This window comes from Opisthorchis viverrini (assembly GCF_000715545.1).
Source record: "Opisthorchis viverrini unplaced genomic scaffold opera_v5_14, whole genome shotgun sequence".
NCBI classification, from domain to species: Eukaryota; Metazoa; Platyhelminthes; class Trematoda; order Opisthorchiida; family Opisthorchiidae; genus Opisthorchis; species Opisthorchis viverrini.
Genome location: NW_008751670.1, coordinates 1,743,366 through 1,762,187, shown reverse-complemented (window position 1 = coordinate 1,762,187; position 18,822 = coordinate 1,743,366). Strand labels below are relative to the sequence as shown.

At 45.9% G+C, this 18,822-nt stretch overlaps 2 protein-coding genes across 2 annotated transcripts; one reads left to right on the top strand and one right to left on the bottom strand.

The window, feature by feature from the left end:
• Positions 1-2,199: 2,199 nt before the first annotated feature.
• Positions 2,200-15,547, bottom strand: T265_01325 (hypothetical protein; the record flags this gene model as incomplete). The annotated part of the gene is given in 10 exon segments (XM_009165331.1): positions 2,200-2,706; positions 3,237-3,320; positions 9,305-9,370; positions 9,596-9,751; positions 13,908-14,061; positions 14,096-14,213; positions 14,253-14,315; positions 14,354-14,491; positions 15,371-15,455; positions 15,473-15,547. 10 exon segments carry the CDS (start codon positions 15,545-15,547, stop codon positions 2,575-2,577), a joined length of 1,071 nt encoding a protein of 356 aa, XP_009163595.1.
• T265_01326 (hypothetical protein) lies at positions 8,980-9,228 on the top strand (the record flags this gene model as incomplete). The annotated part of the gene is made up of 1 exon (XM_009165332.1): positions 8,980-9,228. One exon carries the CDS (start codon positions 8,980-8,982, stop codon positions 9,226-9,228), a length of 249 nt encoding a protein of 82 aa, XP_009163596.1.
• Positions 15,548-18,822: the final 3,275 nt, after the last annotated feature.

The window sequence follows — 18,822 nt, the reverse complement described above, 5'->3', positions numbered from 1 at the left end:
CGTAGTTTTTTATGTAAGTTTAGACCTCTAACCATCATTTCCTGAAGTACTGATTTGCCTTGGAGCACCGCCCTGGTGCTGCGCTAGAAGTAGGGGAATCCTCGCGTGAGTTGTTTCTATGTATTTGGGAACAAGAACAAGTCTTAGAGAATTAGGACCGGTCGCCAATGGTACCCGTGTTGGAAGATGGTACCGTAACATAATGCCTGCTACTTTGCGCGCATGTTGGGAAATCGATTGGAATTCACAAAATGTCTACTGCCCATTTCCTCTTGTTCGTGTCCCGTCAAGTAAATGTGACTTCGTGTTCTGAATTACAACTCCCTTGCTGGTCCTTCGCTCGCAATTTCACCCAAAATGGTGTATCAAAACACGGTAGGTTGTGACATCCTTTTACAGAAGCAACGAAAGATGGTTGCATTCGTGTTTGTGGGGTGTTCAACACCTGATACAGTCATTCTGACACGCCCTAGTTTTCAAATTTTGGATACCGTGACTACGGTCATCGTCACCATCGACAGCATGACATCAGTGTTCAACACTGATGCTTCACTGCCGTGACTACGGACCCGAAGAAGTCCACTTTGTATGGGAGCACATTCATGTTCTTCAGCATGCAGGGCACTGGTTGCTTGAAGACTCCTCTATGAAACCAGTAAATATCATCCAATTTTCGTAGTGCGCAGCGTTTCATCATTCTGTTCATCAAAGGCTTCGAAAAACGCAGCCTATGTTGGTGGAAGACGAACCTAATAAGCAAGTTATGCGAAAGCAATTATTCTGGTGTTTTTAAGCACCGCACGCATACCACTTTCAAGAAAACAGAACATGATTATCGATCGACCGCATTCCACTGACCAAACAGCTTTCCTGTCCGCTGTTCCCACACTGTCGCTATTACCATTCGTGTGACGGGTGTTTTAACACGACGGTAGGTGTCAAATCAATTTTTCGATCTTTTTTAGACGACCGTTCCTGGGGAACTTCGATACATTAAGAAGGCCGATTGCCTACTGGATTAACAGGATACCCAAACACGCGCTATTGGGCAGAACACCGAGAAATTCTGCAACACTACTACCGAGAAGTTGATCTCTCAAGATTCGGTTACAGAACAAAACCACCAAACAGGAATAATACCCCTGATTTCCTTAGTTCTAAAAAACTATCCGCGCTGGATTCCCGTCCCAATACAAACAACCACTAAGCCTTAACAAGAAAAAGGTTGTGTAATTTACTGAGATACGTTTCTCGCGGACCACTGTGCCGTGCATTCAAGTGAAGTTCGTCGAACATTCAAGCGGCCGTTTGTCTGAAGAATGGACTTAGTTAACGCACTACCACTGGTTGATAGTCTGTGAGATTTGAAACAAAGTTATGAAGGGTACTGACCAAACTTGGCTTCGTAGTGGTGATAACTTATAGGCTTTCTGGTTCGAATACATCCATGAATAAGCACACATTTAGCCCGTGCAAAAATCAGTTCATCGGATGTTATCGGTCACAGCCTTACAGTCCGGTGCCTGCATGATCGAACTCACTTGAGGTAGTGTCCGTCTGAAAATTTGTCGAGTTATCCGGATCGAATTAAAATTCTAGCGACATATAGTTCACAGTTGCAGTCGGGGATAAAGCAATCTACCAGAATGCCCGAACCATTGAGGTCATGCTAATTTTGACGGTGAACACGGATTACTCTGAACGCCGGTTTCAACAACAGTTCAATTGAGATGAAGTGTATAGTCAAAGGAAAGCACGGGGAAACGAGAAACGGGATTTCGAGATTTCGGCTGACACCACCATATCTTCAGCGGCTCATGCGCTAAGAGAATGTCACTCATACCTACTGACCAATTACGACTCACTACAACTAATCAATATAAAAAATCCTAGTCTCAGCGGTGAACAAAGTCTACTACTTGGATGCGTGAGCGATCCTACATTGAACGTGAAGCAAAGTGTATAACATATTTGCGGACAGAGTTACCGGTCGATAAGAAGGCGGAAATGAGGATAATCGAATCTGAATGGAGCGAACACAAGTCTACAAAACTATCCATTGGGTCTCGACCACCAAGACTGTAAGAACTGATATGGTGGTGCCTAAATTGCACTGCAGCTAATCCCCAGGTATCATCAAGGCGTTCGCCCAAGTCCACACAATCAGTACATGAGAATCCAATGCAACATTACGTGTAGGCATTTATTCACCAAGAATAAATCTGGGAAGCCAGCAAGGATATGTACCATCTGGTTTCCACATAAGGAAACCATGGGCTTGGAGCAGTCTGGCCGATGAAACAAAACGCGGCTGTACAACAAAGATAATGTCAGAAATCGGTAGCAAAAAAAGGAACATTCAAACAAAACACATACTACATCACAGCCATATTCGCCAAAGTGAACGTGTGGACTAGCAAACAGACCAGGCAAGGAATCGAAATTTGATGTCATCCAAAACTCGTGAGATTTTAAACAAAGATGGAAATCTTCAATTACTAAATATACGGCGGGCAGAAAAAAGCACGGGAGGAAGGCACTTGAAACAGGTGTCCGAAAAGTGCATCCAATGAGCTAGTATAGCTGGATGAATAAGTCCATCGATCCGTCACGCCACTGAGTCTGATGGGAAAAGGTCACGTTGCACGTCGGACAAAAGGTGTGACGACTGCACCATGTTTGCACACATGACTCACAAACTGAATGCTGCGGAAAGGAGCAATGGGAATTGTGTCAAGATGGTCTTGACTGGTGTGTAGTGATACGAAGAAAAAAGCTGGGAGTAGATGACTTGCATTATTGAGAAGGCATAAGAAGTATTTATCCACAAAGGACACTACTCACAAAGTTGCTGAAAACTATTCAACAACAGGTGCAGTCCCCGAGTTTCCGTCAACCTAATGTTTTATTTGAACACAAACTGGACTGAGTTCGACAAGCACACTTATTTGCATATCGATTTAGCTTTCGCGGGAGACTCAACCGAATCTCTCGATTATCATATTCTTCGAATCTCGAATATCGCACCAACTGAAACATGAGGCGGTCTTTGTACAGCACATTCAATTGATGATATGATAAACGAGAGATCCAGTTCAGTCTCTATTGAAAACCAAATTGATATTTAGTTGTCGAACGTTGGTTTTAGTTCCGAAAACAACGCTACTCATAAGATTTCTGAAAACTACTCGACATCGTTTGAAACAAAAAAAACGTCAAAAAAATCTGCGACGTACGTTGCACCGCAGCACACCGGCAAGCGTGTAATCTCCGCGGCATAGAATGCAACGTTGGGTGACCAGTGGTTCCACCTTGAATGGCTAAAAGAGATAAATAAGGTTACGTCTGAGCATCAGAAAACTACCACCTTAGGCTCACGGAATAAGGGTTTGAGATTAGAGTAAAACAGGCACTACTCGTAAGTAGCTGAAAGTCAAGCGCAAATTATTCAGAGATTAGTGGATCGCAAGATAATGGGTGAACTGACAAAACATCCTGGAAAGCTTACCGCGATCACGGTGTTTTACACCACAAAACAGCTATAAGATGTGTATATGGCACACTCAGCCTACCAGCCACGTGACTGAAGGTCGAATCGCAGTCACGGACTAGGATGTTTTTAATTGAAGGAAATAGAAAGTATGGAGGACTGGCACGCATCACGAAGCCGCTCATAAAAAGTGCTAACGGCGAAATCAGAACACCACACGGTGTAAGTTACGGGTTATAGGTCTCCATCGAGCCGCTTGAACACCGGTAACCCAAAAGAGTGGGATGACGATCTACGAAAGCCTCTTGAGGATGATCAAAAGTCTCTTCAGACGATGACGTTAGCTGTCTACCAGCGGATGGACTCCATTAGGACGGAATCTGTTAGATCGCCAAAACCTAGATCTAATGCAGATATACAAAGAATAGATAAAGGGAAACAGCCCTGTAGCAACGAACTCTCCACTGTGATAGCCTTTTCACTATCCTATCGATTTTCTGGTGAAGCGAACACAGAATGGATTACTGCCTTTCTCGAAACCTATCTCCTCCCACGTCACCTCAACACTGATCACCTACACCGTTCCTCCAGAAAAACACCTAAAACGTTAATCCTACATAGCTATCACTATGCACATTTTTATCCGTCGACAGGTCATGGATTACTTTCCACAGTGTCCACACCTTTGTTCACTTAGTTATTTTGTTTACATAATTTGCGGTGCTTTGTTCCTTGAGAAGGAGAGTCAGCTCNCCAACAGAACCCCAAATCGCTACTGCACGATCAGCAGGAAGATCCCAGCGCGGCATTATCCGATTTAGGCCAGGAAAAGTTTGGACTGGAATCCGGTTTGCAATGGATACGTCTAATCCACTGTAGTCAACACTAGTGAATCGGTCTAGGAATGCTCGTAACCGTGTTCCCTCACGTGTCCATTGGACGACCTGTTATTACAACGTACGCTCCGTATCTGTCGTAAGCACTAATGCTCTGAGGCAACCGTTGTTGACCAGCTTCATCATCATTCATTGTAAGGGAGCTTCGTTATCATTAACTTAGATCACAATCAGCTACAGTATGAGTACAGACTGCACAGTGATGCAGCCCATTCAGCACTGACGTCAGTGGACAGCTAAACATGGCACGTGATAGCTTGCTTCTTTGACACGGTAACCTGGCAGTGATGGAAGGGTGGCCACAGGTATTGTGAAACTGGTGGAAGAAGGGGGAGAAGCATCTATGCCCGAAGGCAGAAAATAAACGGCATGATAGAATCGGGTCTTCCAGTATCCAAAACCATTGATATGACCCTTTCTGAAGAAAATCATCCAGAGAAATGACAGCCGTCAGCGTAGATACTTTTGCTGGTTACAGTCGTCTAGTCGTAATCGGACCTCCTTTGGGTCGTCCTTACGCACTACCTCGTCGGTTGAAAAAGACTGTCCAAAAAATTTGGCCTGCTAACATCGGGGCCCACGTAACCTATGTAGTGTCAACAATTCACCTATGGCAGGCCAAACGTTGTGCCAGAGCGCGGGCGATGCTTTGGATGTGATAGCCCAATGTTGCTTTGAATGGCCAGGTTTCTGACCTACATAGCAAACCAATAACCAGCGTGGTCATACTGACCAACAGTAGTTGCCAGGTTGTCAACACATGCAATGTATTAATGCTAGTTGCCGAAGTACAGCAAACAAACTGTAAGAGACGCGCAAAACGGTATGAATCTTCCGGAAATTAGTCTTCAATTTAATCTCATTGTGTAATGAGAGTAGACGCGGACCGGGCAGTGAAGGTTTCGTGCTATGAACAAGCATGCATCGCTTAACAAAAAGTGACGGAAAGTATTAATTACCGATGGTATCGAAAACCGAACTGAAAGGATCAATCATTTTTCTCAATGAGTCAGCAGATGTCGGTTCCACTAATCTTCGTCTAGTAACCTATTACTAATGAGCTTTGTTTTCGCGACTTGTTCAAATGATTGACGAACTGCAACAGGTTGAGAAAAACGAAGACTGAATGTCATCGACTGATAGCTATGTTTTGCTTTCAGGTGAAGTTAATCTGATTAGCGGGTAGATTAAAGTTATTCACTTGCCGTACTCTCAATCTGGAAGATAGAACAGTTGAATAGAACACCCCGGATCGATGCTATTCCTTCATACCACAGAAATGACAATATTGAGTTTATGGATGACACTATTCATAAAGTAGCGAGGACACCCCGGGTTTCAGATCTACACCTCAACCTTCAAGTAAGGTTAGTCTAAGCTAAAAAAAAAACAAGAAGCACTGTACAGCTGTTTCATTCACGTTGAGCGTTATCAGCAGCACGCATCTCACAAATCTCTAGGATTATTTAGGCGGGATGTGGCACCAAATATCCTCCAGTGACCCTGCGGAGGGCCTGTGCTTCCCCCCTAGAGCAAGTAAATTATATTCTGTAGATAGAGAGAATATTCCGCAATCTCAACCGTGAGGCTCCTCCTCCATATGGTCCGCTAAGACAATGCAATACGTAGCAAGAGCTCATACGAAAGGCGTCCGTTCGAAAAATAACCATACTCGATCCACTTTGGTCGGGCATTCCCTACCTTTTTTGCCTCCGTGGCTAGGCTAGCATAGCTGCAAGTGCAAACAAGGAGTAAAGAATGAAAACAGTCGCCTGCAAGCTGGAGGTAGATTTAGAAATCGAATCAGACGTTCATTCATTCTTCACGAGGCTAGGATTCGAAATTCAGACGTTTGCAACATGCAGTTTTATTGAGCTTTTGGGGATAGAAAACTAACATTTTCGAGAAATGCATGAAACCAGCACTGACTGGTACTGAACAGTTAGTTGAGCTGAAAAAGCAAATCGGATAGATGGAATGTGTGCAACGATTTTTCCGTTTGGTTGCTCGAAAAAGTATGACGATGGCTAAAGAATACGGGCACGATAACTCCAAACTGGAATCATCCAGTCTTCGGAGTACGGAGTCAACCTTATGGATTATTCGCCTAACCCGACGAAAGGGAGACACCGCCCAACAGTGAAACCACCGAATTTTTTTTCCAAAATTTCCTGAAAATCTAGCACAGTTTCGTACCTCTCAACTCATCACCATGGGTTTCCACAGACGCACATGTCCTGAAAGGGAATTGACTATGTTGTGAGGCAATTTGGCTATACTGGAAGATATCAACGCAGCACAATGGTCACCCTTACCAGGTCGGTCAATGGGTAACGGTCTAACAAACATGATCTCTTGATTCTATAAATCTAGAGTTAAAGTGTGGCGACCTGTTCCTTAAAACTAGACCTAGTCGACCAGTGCTAACTTGCAGTCAGGCTTTCGCTAATGAACTTAACCGTTTTGTTGCTCATGTGAGTGTCAAAAGCGAAAGCTTGGCTATTGTCCACCTGGTGGATGTTGCTAAACAAGAATGAATCACCTCCAGTGGAGTAGGAGGACGAAACCACATCCGGAGTCCAACAGACAGCATCCCCATAACTTCAAATAAGTCGCCTGTCACCTTGTAGATCGCGATTTGTTGTGCAAAAACCAGAAAAGCAAAACCCGAATGACACTGGGGAAGTCGCCTGCATCGAACAACTCACGTTCCCAGGAAGCGAGACGCGTTGCTCTAGGCCAGCGGTAAGCATAACCAGTAAGTGACCTAAGGCTCTCGATTTAAGAAGACATGTTTATACCGACAGCTGGAATGTCCACACTCTGTTTTCAGGGACAAAATCGCTAAACTCCAGAAGCAGCTTAGTCTCTGGTGGCTCAACTGTACCGTTCCAGTGGGCAACTCGGATTGCCTGTGCCTTGATTGGTCATGCCCACAATACGTATACGGTTGGGGTCACAATTTTGCCCGGAATCGCGGTAGCTTGCTTTTGAGGTATCCACGGCGATTACTGTCCACCAACTCTTCTCTTCATTAGATTTCAGAAACATTTATACGACGAGCTGTAGAATGTGATCGAGGGATTGTCTGCGCCTGATATAGTGCAATTCGGTGACTGGAATTCACCATTACTCCGATCAGAGGACCTCAAGTGTCCGTTCCCGTGGCTTCAATTGGTCCGATCTGAACCAATGGTATCTACTTCGCTCATAGGACCAGTCAACCATTCACCATTACTCCGATCAGAGGACCTCAAGTGCCCTTCCCCGTGCCTTCGGTTGGACCGATCTAAACCAATGGTATCTACTCCGCTCATAGGACCAGTCAATCATTGCATCCGAATAAAGAAATGGTATTCGGATAGCGATCGCACCGCCTTTCAAACTGTTGTGTCTTGATGAGCATCAATGGTGGAAGGTGGTCAGTCATATCGAGTTGATAACATGAGACGCCGGAGGGTCCGATTGCATCCTCGTCCGAGTAGGATTTTAACTACAAATTGTCACGAAGCAGAAGAGTCGACCCTTTGATCTAGTATCACCACAATGAGGCACTAACAGATGTGAAATGCGAAATTAACAACGAACAACTTTGCGCCACATCAGAGGACATTTGGTGTCGGTGGTGAGCCAGTGGTCCATATTCGAGGTATCTGTTGGATTAGCCTCGAGAGGTTGTTCACTGAGACCGAGCAAAGACCCAGTGATTGAATTTTAGACAGGCGGTCCCTACAAGGCTCACGACTTAAAAATCACTCGAATCAAGGCCACTGGGTCTGCCAGAAATAACCGTATTTCATTTCGGTCGAATACAGCTACGAAGCTGAAAAACAACAGTGTGTTTCATCTACTCTGTGTTACCTCCAACAAAAAATTATCGGTACGACGACACTCATGCAGCATAACAGGAGAGCTGATAGCAGACCATATGAAGAACAAACAGCGGGTAACATAATGAACCACCGGATTACTCTCCATCGCTTCAGAAGAGGGAAGTCGGAAAAGAGTGACGGCACCAACCCGTCGTCCATCAGCCTCTACATGCACCATTGTGTTTTACTTTGGAGATGCAGACTGCTCATCCTGAGCGGCACATCCCGACTTTGCTGCTAAATCAGAAAAAGTGACAAAACTGCAGGCGGAAATTATTGGGGAATCGGTCTCAGACGCAAAGGCCAAATTCCCACAATCCAAGGATTTCTGCCAAAATTACGAACAAACCACCATCTGCCTCAATGAATCTCACGCTACAATGGACTGATTAACCATGAGTTCCTATCGATGGTTTCGCTTGCTCATTATGTTTACGTCAAATCCTACTATGGGACTTCTGGGTTTGTGTATCACCCCCGGCCTTTTAAATGTGGAGTTTTGGAGTTCATATCTACATGAGCCACTATAGTCTCAATCCCTTACCCATGAACATGCGACCCAGTCCCAAATTGGTAATTCTCCCAAGAATTTGTGCTTTTTTACAGACTCGTAAAAAGCTCATCTAAAACGTCATCTTGTTTTGTCTGTTTCACTATACTTATGGTGGCGGCGCTGTCTCAAGGGGGACTGAAGATCTGGACTGGCACTGTCAGATCAGATATGAAGCAGTTCGGTCACAATAAAGAAGAGAAATTAGGTCTTAATGTGCGTCCTTCTTTGAAGGCAAGAATACGGCACGTTCAAAAGCCCACATATTCCATCACAAAAGTTAATCAACACAAAGAACAAAAGTCTGGTAACACAATGCGCTGTGCAGCGTCTTCTGTAATTCGGTTGGTACAGCACCCTTTTCGTAAGCTGAGGGACGCGAGCTCGAAACCCGGCGCAATCGCTTGCTCTTTCGGCTGAACCATATGGACTTGTTTTACCTCTCCGTTTACTTCACATCATTTCAAAGGCCTTTCTTTAAATACAGACAGCTTACCGGGGGAGCGAAGAGACTTTGCCATACTTGCTTTAGTGAACGCAAACAGTACACAAACGATCCGATCTGCAAGTGGGAGATAGAGAGGGGGATTAACGCAGCTAGACAGATGAGAAACGATGTGAGGATAGACAAAACTCTGAACACTAACTGGGCTTTCTCCAGCTTCGGTGCTCGCTGAAGCCACTGAAGCCATTGTTCTGGTAAGAACACGCAGGTTCAAGTAACATCATGAGAGCACGTTAAGGACCAATGGCGGTAAAGTACACCAGCTTTCCAACGATCACCTACCTTCAGTACGCAGTAAAACATTGTCAACAGTATCTTCTGGAACAGAGGACTCTGATACGATCCATTGATCTCGGTGAAGAACAAAATCCATATAAAACAAGGATAGATGTTCCGAATCACTAATGAGCAGCACTCCAAAGTCACCAATACCGTGCCCTAGAAAGAAAAATGTGGGACGATGTCGAGTGAATAGAACGTATAGGTGGAGGCACCAATACAATGACAAAGTGCGTGTATTGTGGTGGAGACTAGTATGCAAGTCCCGGATAGAAATCAGCTGTCACTTCGTAACTTCTGAGGGTGCACCGAGGGCAACCAATTAAACGAAAGACACCGGAAGCTAGCTAGTACACTAGGAACATAGTAATCAAGCGATTCCCTGTTGGACAACGAAAAGGTACCAGAAACCCTGTCGTATACCTTTTAAACGCCGTAATACTAACAATTGCCATTAGCTAACAGACTGGATTCAAGTGACTACAGAATCACAAGGCTATTTTGAACGGAATTCCCATAAAAAACACGGAACGGAGTAGAACGCTCCCTTCCTTACAGCACTGCGTGTGAGGTCTACGAAAGCTCTTCGACGGCACTGCTGGCTTCGCTTTTTTTGGGGGGGGGGGTGACCACACGCACCTTGGATTTCCATAGATTTCACTTGGTGCCCAAACACCATATCGGACCCATGCGGAGTTGAACTCATTTGCAAAGTGGAATGGTGTTGAAGTGATGATCAACTGAAGGTCATCATAAAAAGGATATTCTTTTGAGTCCCACACTAATGTCAATAAAGGCTCAAAATGAGTGTCCGATTTTAGACCAAGTCTGCGTGGGGCTGTTGCCAAGCATGGAAATAAGAACAAACCAATAGTCTGTGCAACAAACGTGCAGGGTCGCGGCGTGCGCGAACGGACTACTCTTAAATAAGCACGATTCGTTAAAAAAAGACCAAAAAATAATTAACAGTCATTTTTAAGCACAACAGCAATTCCCAAATGTCGTGAAGTTGTAGACAGGCCAAGAAGTTTCCCATCGAGCCATGAATCCATGCGTGGAGGTGGACTCATTCGACCTAGCTTCAATGTGCTTTTGCCGCGACCAGGTATAGATCAATATTACTGTTCCTCTTATGTGGTACAACATACTCAGGGTATCCAATCAAACAAAACCCCATGGAACGAAGTGCCAGAAAAGGCGCGAATGCGTGTCCTGAATCTATTACTGAAGGGCTTCTTGTATACCGGTAAATCATACCTAACTGACTGGCACAGGTTCGGCGCAAAGACTTTGAGAAACGCCGCACACATGCCTTGTTCAAGATCACCAGAAGGCCACCCTACCCTCATTCGCCCGATTCCGAGTGAACGAAACTGACCCAACTTTGGTATATGGTTTATAGCCGATAATCGCTGTCTATTCACCGTACCTGCTTGCGCCCCCACAAACTGCAGCTCTCATACAGACAGCTTTTACGAAGCTTTGAGTGCCTTGCCGCGGCGGGCTAAGGGTTCAGGTATTGCTGTGGTTGTTGGAGATACGAATGCGCAAGCAGGTTGTTGAGACTCCCGATACGGAACTTGGGGTGACGCGTAGGTTCGACAATCCCGAATATCGAAAGGAAGAATTGGGTTCGAAATCCTACGGTACTATTTACACAAGGGTAAAAAATATTTTAAGAATCGTTCAGTTGTAACACCCTTTCAGGACCGAGCTGCCATGGCATCCGAAGGAAGCACGAGGGCTGAGACTCTGTCTGGTTACCCAAGCCTACACAGAAGGAATCGAGAGGCGGAGATCGGGTTCGAAGCACAGACCTTCTGGTCAGTAAATTCGCGCTCAAACCATTGAGTTGTTTCGCCCCCCTACATAAGGGTGAGCAAATGTGTACAACAAACCTCAATTGTCCACGTCCGTAACGTCAACAAGTGTCCAGGTCTGTCACTGACCAGCACAGTGCGGTGTCAACGTCCGCACACCAAACAACGGCGACCGAAATGATGGTTCAGTGGGGCCAATTAGCCGCACAATACCAAATCATTGTGAAGGGAATAAAAGTTTTGCGCCAAAATGTTGCATTTTGTTGCGTATGAGCTCGAACAAAAAACTATCCTAATCTACTTTCATATTTTCGCAGCTCAAGGCCGGCAAACGGGATACGAGAACGCATGGGTGAGTGGGTCAGCTACGCACATTCACCTAGACACACATGCCAATACACAAGTATCGCATGGAACGGCTTCTGGGGCAAGGTGAGCAGCAGGCACAGATAAGCAAAACAACTGGAGATCAAAGGTACATAGGCGGAGTAAGCAAATGAATGGGGAGATCATCATAAGGTCAAGTTAGATTCAACACAGGTAGACTTAGCGCTCCTAGGGCTCGACTGGGTGGTCGTCTTGAGCTGGAATCAAGAAGCACGGACAACAACGAGAGCCTGCTGAAGTTATGTGCGACCACGGACTGTTTCTGTGAACTACCAACTTCCGAAACAACCGAAGCCGCTTGGTAATATTGTGTCCCCAGCATGCAAGCCAAACGCCAATACAGACAAACCATATTACCATTGGCTACAGTTAACGTAAGTCAATTAATGCTTTTCGCTCCTTCTGGAACACATATGTGGATTCGAAGCACGACTCTTCAGAAAGCCATCTCATCAGGTCTCAAAGGACGCGTGTATCAGACTACAGTACGGGTTGTTTTGTTGTACGGATGCGAAACTTGGCCGCTTCGGGTGGAAGATCTGAAACACCTTGGGGCATTTGACCATGTCAAAACTATTGCCACAACCCACTGGACTCGACAAATTCACACTGAAGTAATCAGGAGACAGTCTTTTTGAAGCGAAGGGTAGTTCCCTCAAAGAACGCATCCAGTACTGGAAGCTAGGATTGCTGGACGATGTGCTACACTACCGGGAAGATCGTTGTTTTCCGAAGTGGTGAAAGAGGTGGACAGAATTTGACGTGGCAGAAGGGAATAGGGTACATGTGATCCTTCCTTTGCTTGGTCTATGCAAATATGATAGCGTGTTGATGAACTCTTTATCCTGGTAAACTACAAAGACAGCCTGGGCTGCCGCGTCAGGCAGCTCTACCGAACAACACGGAATATACCTGTAGCACCTCAGTTCAGCTAGGTTCAATCTGAACAAAAAGAGACAACTCAGTGGGTTTTCTCCTGATTGCAGGAGCTTGCTATTCGACGCTACGGAACGCTGAAAAGTATTCGGCGACCACTTATTTGTAAAAAGAGCTGGATATCAGTGCAAAAGACGGTCAGTATGTACCCTAGAGATAGACACTACTACTGGTCAATACTATTGAGAACATTTGAACGAAATTTCGAAAGGGAGGATAGGGCTATGGACAAAGAGTGAACTTAGCATAAAGGGGCCAATATACCGATGAGATAAGCCTCTTAGCAATAAACTGTGATTACATCAATTCACTGGAAATTCGGAGTGCATTGGCCCATTTATGTTGAGCTCATTCCTGGACTATGGTTCCTTCCTTTCGAAAAGCCATCCAAATATTTTAAGATTTTTGATTGGCCTAAAGCTGTCAGCTTGTAGTGGTCCCCGGGCTTTTGTGTTGCAATGATCCCGCTGGTTACACTAGCTGGAATTCAGTTCCCCAGGGTCCAACCATACAAGGAAGGCTAGTGTCAAACCAACAGTGAGTAATCGTGTGTACCACGAGGTCTGTAGTTAAAGTCGTACTGTCCTCCGTGATAAGAATGTGAAGACAGTAAAGCGTTTCCCCCAGGCAACCATCACATCCATATTCATGGAAGCAGCGGTGTGGCCTTATCCCGAAGAAGGACCAGTTAGAAAAGACCGGCTGTAAAAACTCCACTCCCCGACTACTCAACGGTTGACTGCGACTGCTGGCGCAATGCTCAATATGAGCGAAATACCTTTAAAACTAGAGTCCCCTGTTGCTAAGACGGTACCTAATGTGCTCAGCCACATTAGCAACCGGCCAGTTGCGCCTTACTCCTACCTAGTCCTTGGACTAGGTAGGCCCCTTGAGGCCAAGTGGGTCAGACCATTCATTCATTGACTCCGGAGAAGGTTTCCCAAGAAAGCCACAACAACCGCTGCCTCGTGGTTCAGACTTTTGAGTTAGAGAGATAGGGTTCCAGAACAACACCCTACATCCACCCACCACCTTGTGGATCAGACTTTTGAGTTAAAGGCTCAAGGTGGGATACCTCAACCAACTCCACCTCTGCGGCCTGAGTCTCACAACCATTCATCCGGTAACATTCAAATCTCAACATCACAAATGAAACAAAAGCATAAACTTACCAATCTGTATGTTGACAGGTTACGCCGTGGAATGATTACGAATAAGCTTTTGCAAAGTGATGAAACAATCTTCATGGTTCCGTCCACTAATGCACAAGTCCAGAAGACGAACCACAAATCATCCATAGCAGAATATGGAGGGAGGAAAACGAAGCTGTGAAACGGTTACCGAACGAACATCGACTCACATTCGATACAATCCTCTGTCTCCAAGAGAAAAATGGAGAAAAATTAGGTAGCAAGTTGCAACTGAAGAGGACAACAGGCAGTCATAGACCCGCTCGTCATGGCATCTGCTGAAGACATCTATAGCGAGAGACAAGTGTAACAAACGGACGGACATACCCTGCCGTATGGACTTATGAACGTATAAAGTGGAGGCGAACAACCAAAGCAGTAGCAAAATTTCTAAAAACCCAAAGCTCAAACCAGTAGCACTAACTTACCAAGAAAATGCTCAAAATAGAGCTTTGTTGCAAGCAAAATTATGAAAAGGATATGCAAAAGTATCCGGAGATTATAAGATTCATTCTTCGAAGTGTTTGAAAGTGTACAGTGATCTGCCGTATCGTCCGACACGTGGACTATGAAGGCCATGGCCGACATAGGTATGAACACTGCCTGTCAACCGACGTGCTCGCACCCGTTAGTTGAGATAGGAGAACGATTTTTTAACCTATCGAAGGGGCAGTAAGATTCGGGAGACTTGTAAGACACGAAAAACCTGTCTTAACTGATTGAGTAGCATGGTTACAAAAGCTTGTCAATTCGGTTAAGGACCAACGGACGTACAGTATACCTGTAGCGTTTAGAGAATTATCCAGGGATGGATGTTTTTAGTCACTTCCCCGGAGATATTTACCAAACCTATTGGGTCCCGTCATTATGGGTTCAACCAAACCGATCACAATATCTCGATTCCCCAACGTTCAGGGGAGACGTATCACAAACCAGATCAGGACAGGTCAGATCAAAAACAGTTTTATGTACCCAACGGGTGGTTTCTTGTGGAGAGAGGAGCTCATTGTCGGGGGCACAGCTGTCACTCTCTGAACAGACCACTCTTAAGAGAGGTGAGTCCCCAAAAGAGACCATTTTTAAATAGTTCCCTGAAACTGCTTATATCAAATCCCTAGAAGAGGCCAGAGAGATAAATCGTAGAAGAATCGACTAGGAGTGATGGTTTTAAAGGGTCAATCCATTTTATTATATCTAGGAAAAGTTAACTATATCATCAAGATGTGGTTGAACGTGTAATATTGAAACCAATCTCCTAAAATCGCTAGCACTGATTGATGCCAGAGAATGTATACCAGCATCCTACGAGTACGAAGGCGCCCTCAAATATCTCAAACACCAAATATTGAGTAGCTTAATGAAAGATCGAGAGCTTTGGCGGACATCAAAAGCTCATTAGATGAATAAGGCTTTCGCGACTAGAAATAGCCGTGCCTTATACCGACCGATACGGTCAACTAGCCAGGAACAGACGATTTCAGCACATAACTGGTGTGTTAGGTGCTGAGAAATCAAAGCCGACCCTCTTAGCTGTAGGAATAGCGTACTTGTTGCACAGTTGCTCTAGCTGCCACAGCTTCGTTCACCGATGGACTAGGGAGATGGGGTAGATAGTTGCGCATTGGAAGTGGTAAGTGAAGGTAAGGTAAGGTAAGGTAGTAAGTAAGTTAGGTAAGTAAGGTGAGTAAGTGTTTGTAAGTAAACTTTTAACTGGGAGATTGGAAAAGAAGCTATGCATTGAAGGCAATAGCTCGGATGCGCCAGCGCCATAGAGAGCCCGACTGGGCCATGTCTGACGTCTCCAACCGCTGATGTATCCGCGTCGGGGCCCTCATTCGGGAAGCCTGAAATGACCAGCGAAGCTGTTCGCTAATAATGGCTTTCACGCTTAGCTGCCAAGTCATTGTTTGACCTCCCCTGGCTCGTTTCCATCCTTCGTGTGGTTCTCCACAAAGAACCCTTCGAGGAAGTCGGTCGGCATACGGAGAATGTGACGAAGTCAGCGCAACCTGTGGAGTGTGATCAATTAATCTTTCGTGAGTGAGTTCTCTCTTCCGAAAACCATTCGACCTACTTCATCATCACTGGTCCAGTGTTCCCACCGAACTCGGTCAATACTCAGAAGACATCGATGGTCCAACACTGAAAGCCACTTGACAACCCCTACACCTAGAGGCCAGCTTTCTGACACGTGTAATAAAAGGGAGCGCATCGCAGCACTGTAGACTCGACTCCTGACGGAGATTCGGATGTCAAACCTACGCTACAGGTGATGTGACTTGTTCAGTAATGCATTTGCATTTCCCGCCAAACACCTCTGGCTTGCGGTTAGGCTTTTGAGCCAAATGCTTTGGTTAAGGACCCTAATCGTCCTCCTGTCTAGGTGTGGGCACCCTGGCAGTATCCCAGCCCTCGTACAACCATGACATCCACAACTAACAATACTCTCATGCCACGTCGCCCGTCGCGTGGTGCCATCAGCCGGGTCGCCTTACTTGCTGCATACACCAGGGTGGGTAAGCAAAAACAGGCCACTGCTGACGCCTCCCTTCTTTCTCTTTCACATACTCTTTCCTCCCCCTTTCCTCATCCCATTATAACTCTCTCCTTGTAGGCCCAGCACTTAGGACTGACGACTCCGTTCGTCATGCATCGGTTCTGAGTGCGCACCTCTGGTGGTCCAGAGGCTGCTGCGGCGGGATGTGCAGGGGTTGATATCGTGCCAAGTCACCGGGCGGAAGTATCCTTACTTGACTGGATACCTGTTGATAGTCGCATGTATGCGGTTCGTATGGCAACGTCTGAGAAAGAGTCTCACAAGCGATTAGTTGACAGATGTCTGTTTATCGTGTCTGCCTACGCCCCAACTGACTGTAGCTCCGACGCCGTCAAAGACAGGTTTTACGACGCCCTAAATGCCCTGCTGCGGCGAGCTAAAAGCTCGGAAATTGTGGTGGTTGCCGGAGATATGAATGCACAAGTGGGCATGCTTAGTGCATCTGAGACTCAATTAGGAGGTCGACATGGACTGGACTCGGTACGTACGGACAATGGGTAACGATTCCTTCAGCTGCGTGCTAATCGCAGATTATTTTTAAGCAGTACTAACTTCCGAACTAGCCGAAATGGTCCATCCACTTGGTGTCCTCCACCGGCAGGCCGGCCACAAACTCAAATCGACCACATTGCCACCAGTTACCGATGGCGCAGATCAACAACTAACTGCCTGTCATTTTGGAACACATTTGTGGACTCTGACCACGCGCTCGTTCCGGAGGAAACACCATGTCGGAAATTTAACCGAAGATGGCGCCAGGCTAAAAGTTAGCGGATATATTTTGGAAGAAACGGCTGAAGCTTTATCTACCGACACTGCAATTGACCCAACATTGGACACGAGTTCATCCAAATGTTCAGCCAGGAGACTTGGTTCTGATTGTCGACAAAAAAGCTCCCAGATGTCAGTGGTCGAAAGCCATCATTGAGAATATCGTCAAAGGATCGAACGGCTTAGTGCGTGAGGCGATTATCCGAACAGCCGCTGGTCGTGTTAGCAGAGACGTGCGTCACTTATGCAAGCTCGAAGGAAACATTGAGATCCATGACACTCCACCAAGTAGCGATCCAACTCAGTTGTCGATTCCGGGGGGGGGAGTGTAACGTTCGGTGAACGTTTGTTGATTCCTTCAGACCTACCGACACTTCATGACTCTCATTCCAGATTTCAGACACTGTTTGGACTATAAACTTTACCTATATTTTCCTTGACGTTTACATCGGAGCTGCTCAAAGACCTGTGGTACAATGTTGAATGTACGTTCGTATTGAATGACTGCTATGTATTAATCATTGACACTTCTAGCCAATCAATAACCGTTGTTTATTTGTTGTTATTACAGAACCATACCGAATACAACGGCAGTCTTCTCGACTTACCAAAGGATTTCAGGTGAATATACTAAGACAGTATCTCGGCCGCATATCTTGCATCAGTCACCTAGGTTCAAAGTGAAACCTAAAGTCTCTTCCAAATGCTTCACCATCAGATGTGGACTCATACTGGAACGAGATTGCCACCTCGTTGCATAGTGCTGTGAATTCTGCCTGTGGCACGACCCAACCAGGCGCAACCAAGCACTGGATATCAGACTGGACGGTGGCACTGCTTAAATCTCGGAATATCTTATTCGGTCCCGAACATAACCAGGTGCGAAGAGTCATCAGACGTCAAGTGAAAGTGAACGTACGAGCCGATCGTGAAGTATGGTGGACACAGAAAGCCAAACAAATGGAGGAGGCCCAGAAAGCCGATAACGTCCGAAGATTATTTCAGTTGGTCCGTGCAACCAGTCCCCGAAAACCACCTGTGAGTGAAACCATCAAGCATCAGAATGAAACAATCATCTCGAATAAAGAAGAACGCCTCGACCGGTGGGCTGAATACTTCGAACAACAACTGTCCTGGCCACCAGCCGGCACTCATCTACAGCCCACAGGTGAAGTAGAACCCTGGACGGTGAACGTGAAATCACCTACATCCTTGGAGATCCACCACTGCATATGTTCTCTCAAGCACCACCGAGCTCCTGGTCCGGATGACCTTGCACCCGCACTGTTCAAAGACGGGGGTAAAGTCGCTTGTCTGGTCTGTTTGCTGGCATTTGGGAAAAGGAGTCTGTCCCAGACAACTGGGAGAATTGGTGATAGTGCCTATTTTCAAATAAGGGGCGCGTAATCAGTGTGGTAACCACATGGGGGTCAGCTTGACGTCGGTCGTAACGAGACTGTTGGCATCAATTGTACTTCGTCGCCTTACAGTGGCTTGTGAAATACTTACTCGAGAGCAGTAAGCGGGATTCCGGCCTGGTAGGGGTTGCGTTGACCAAATCTTCACACT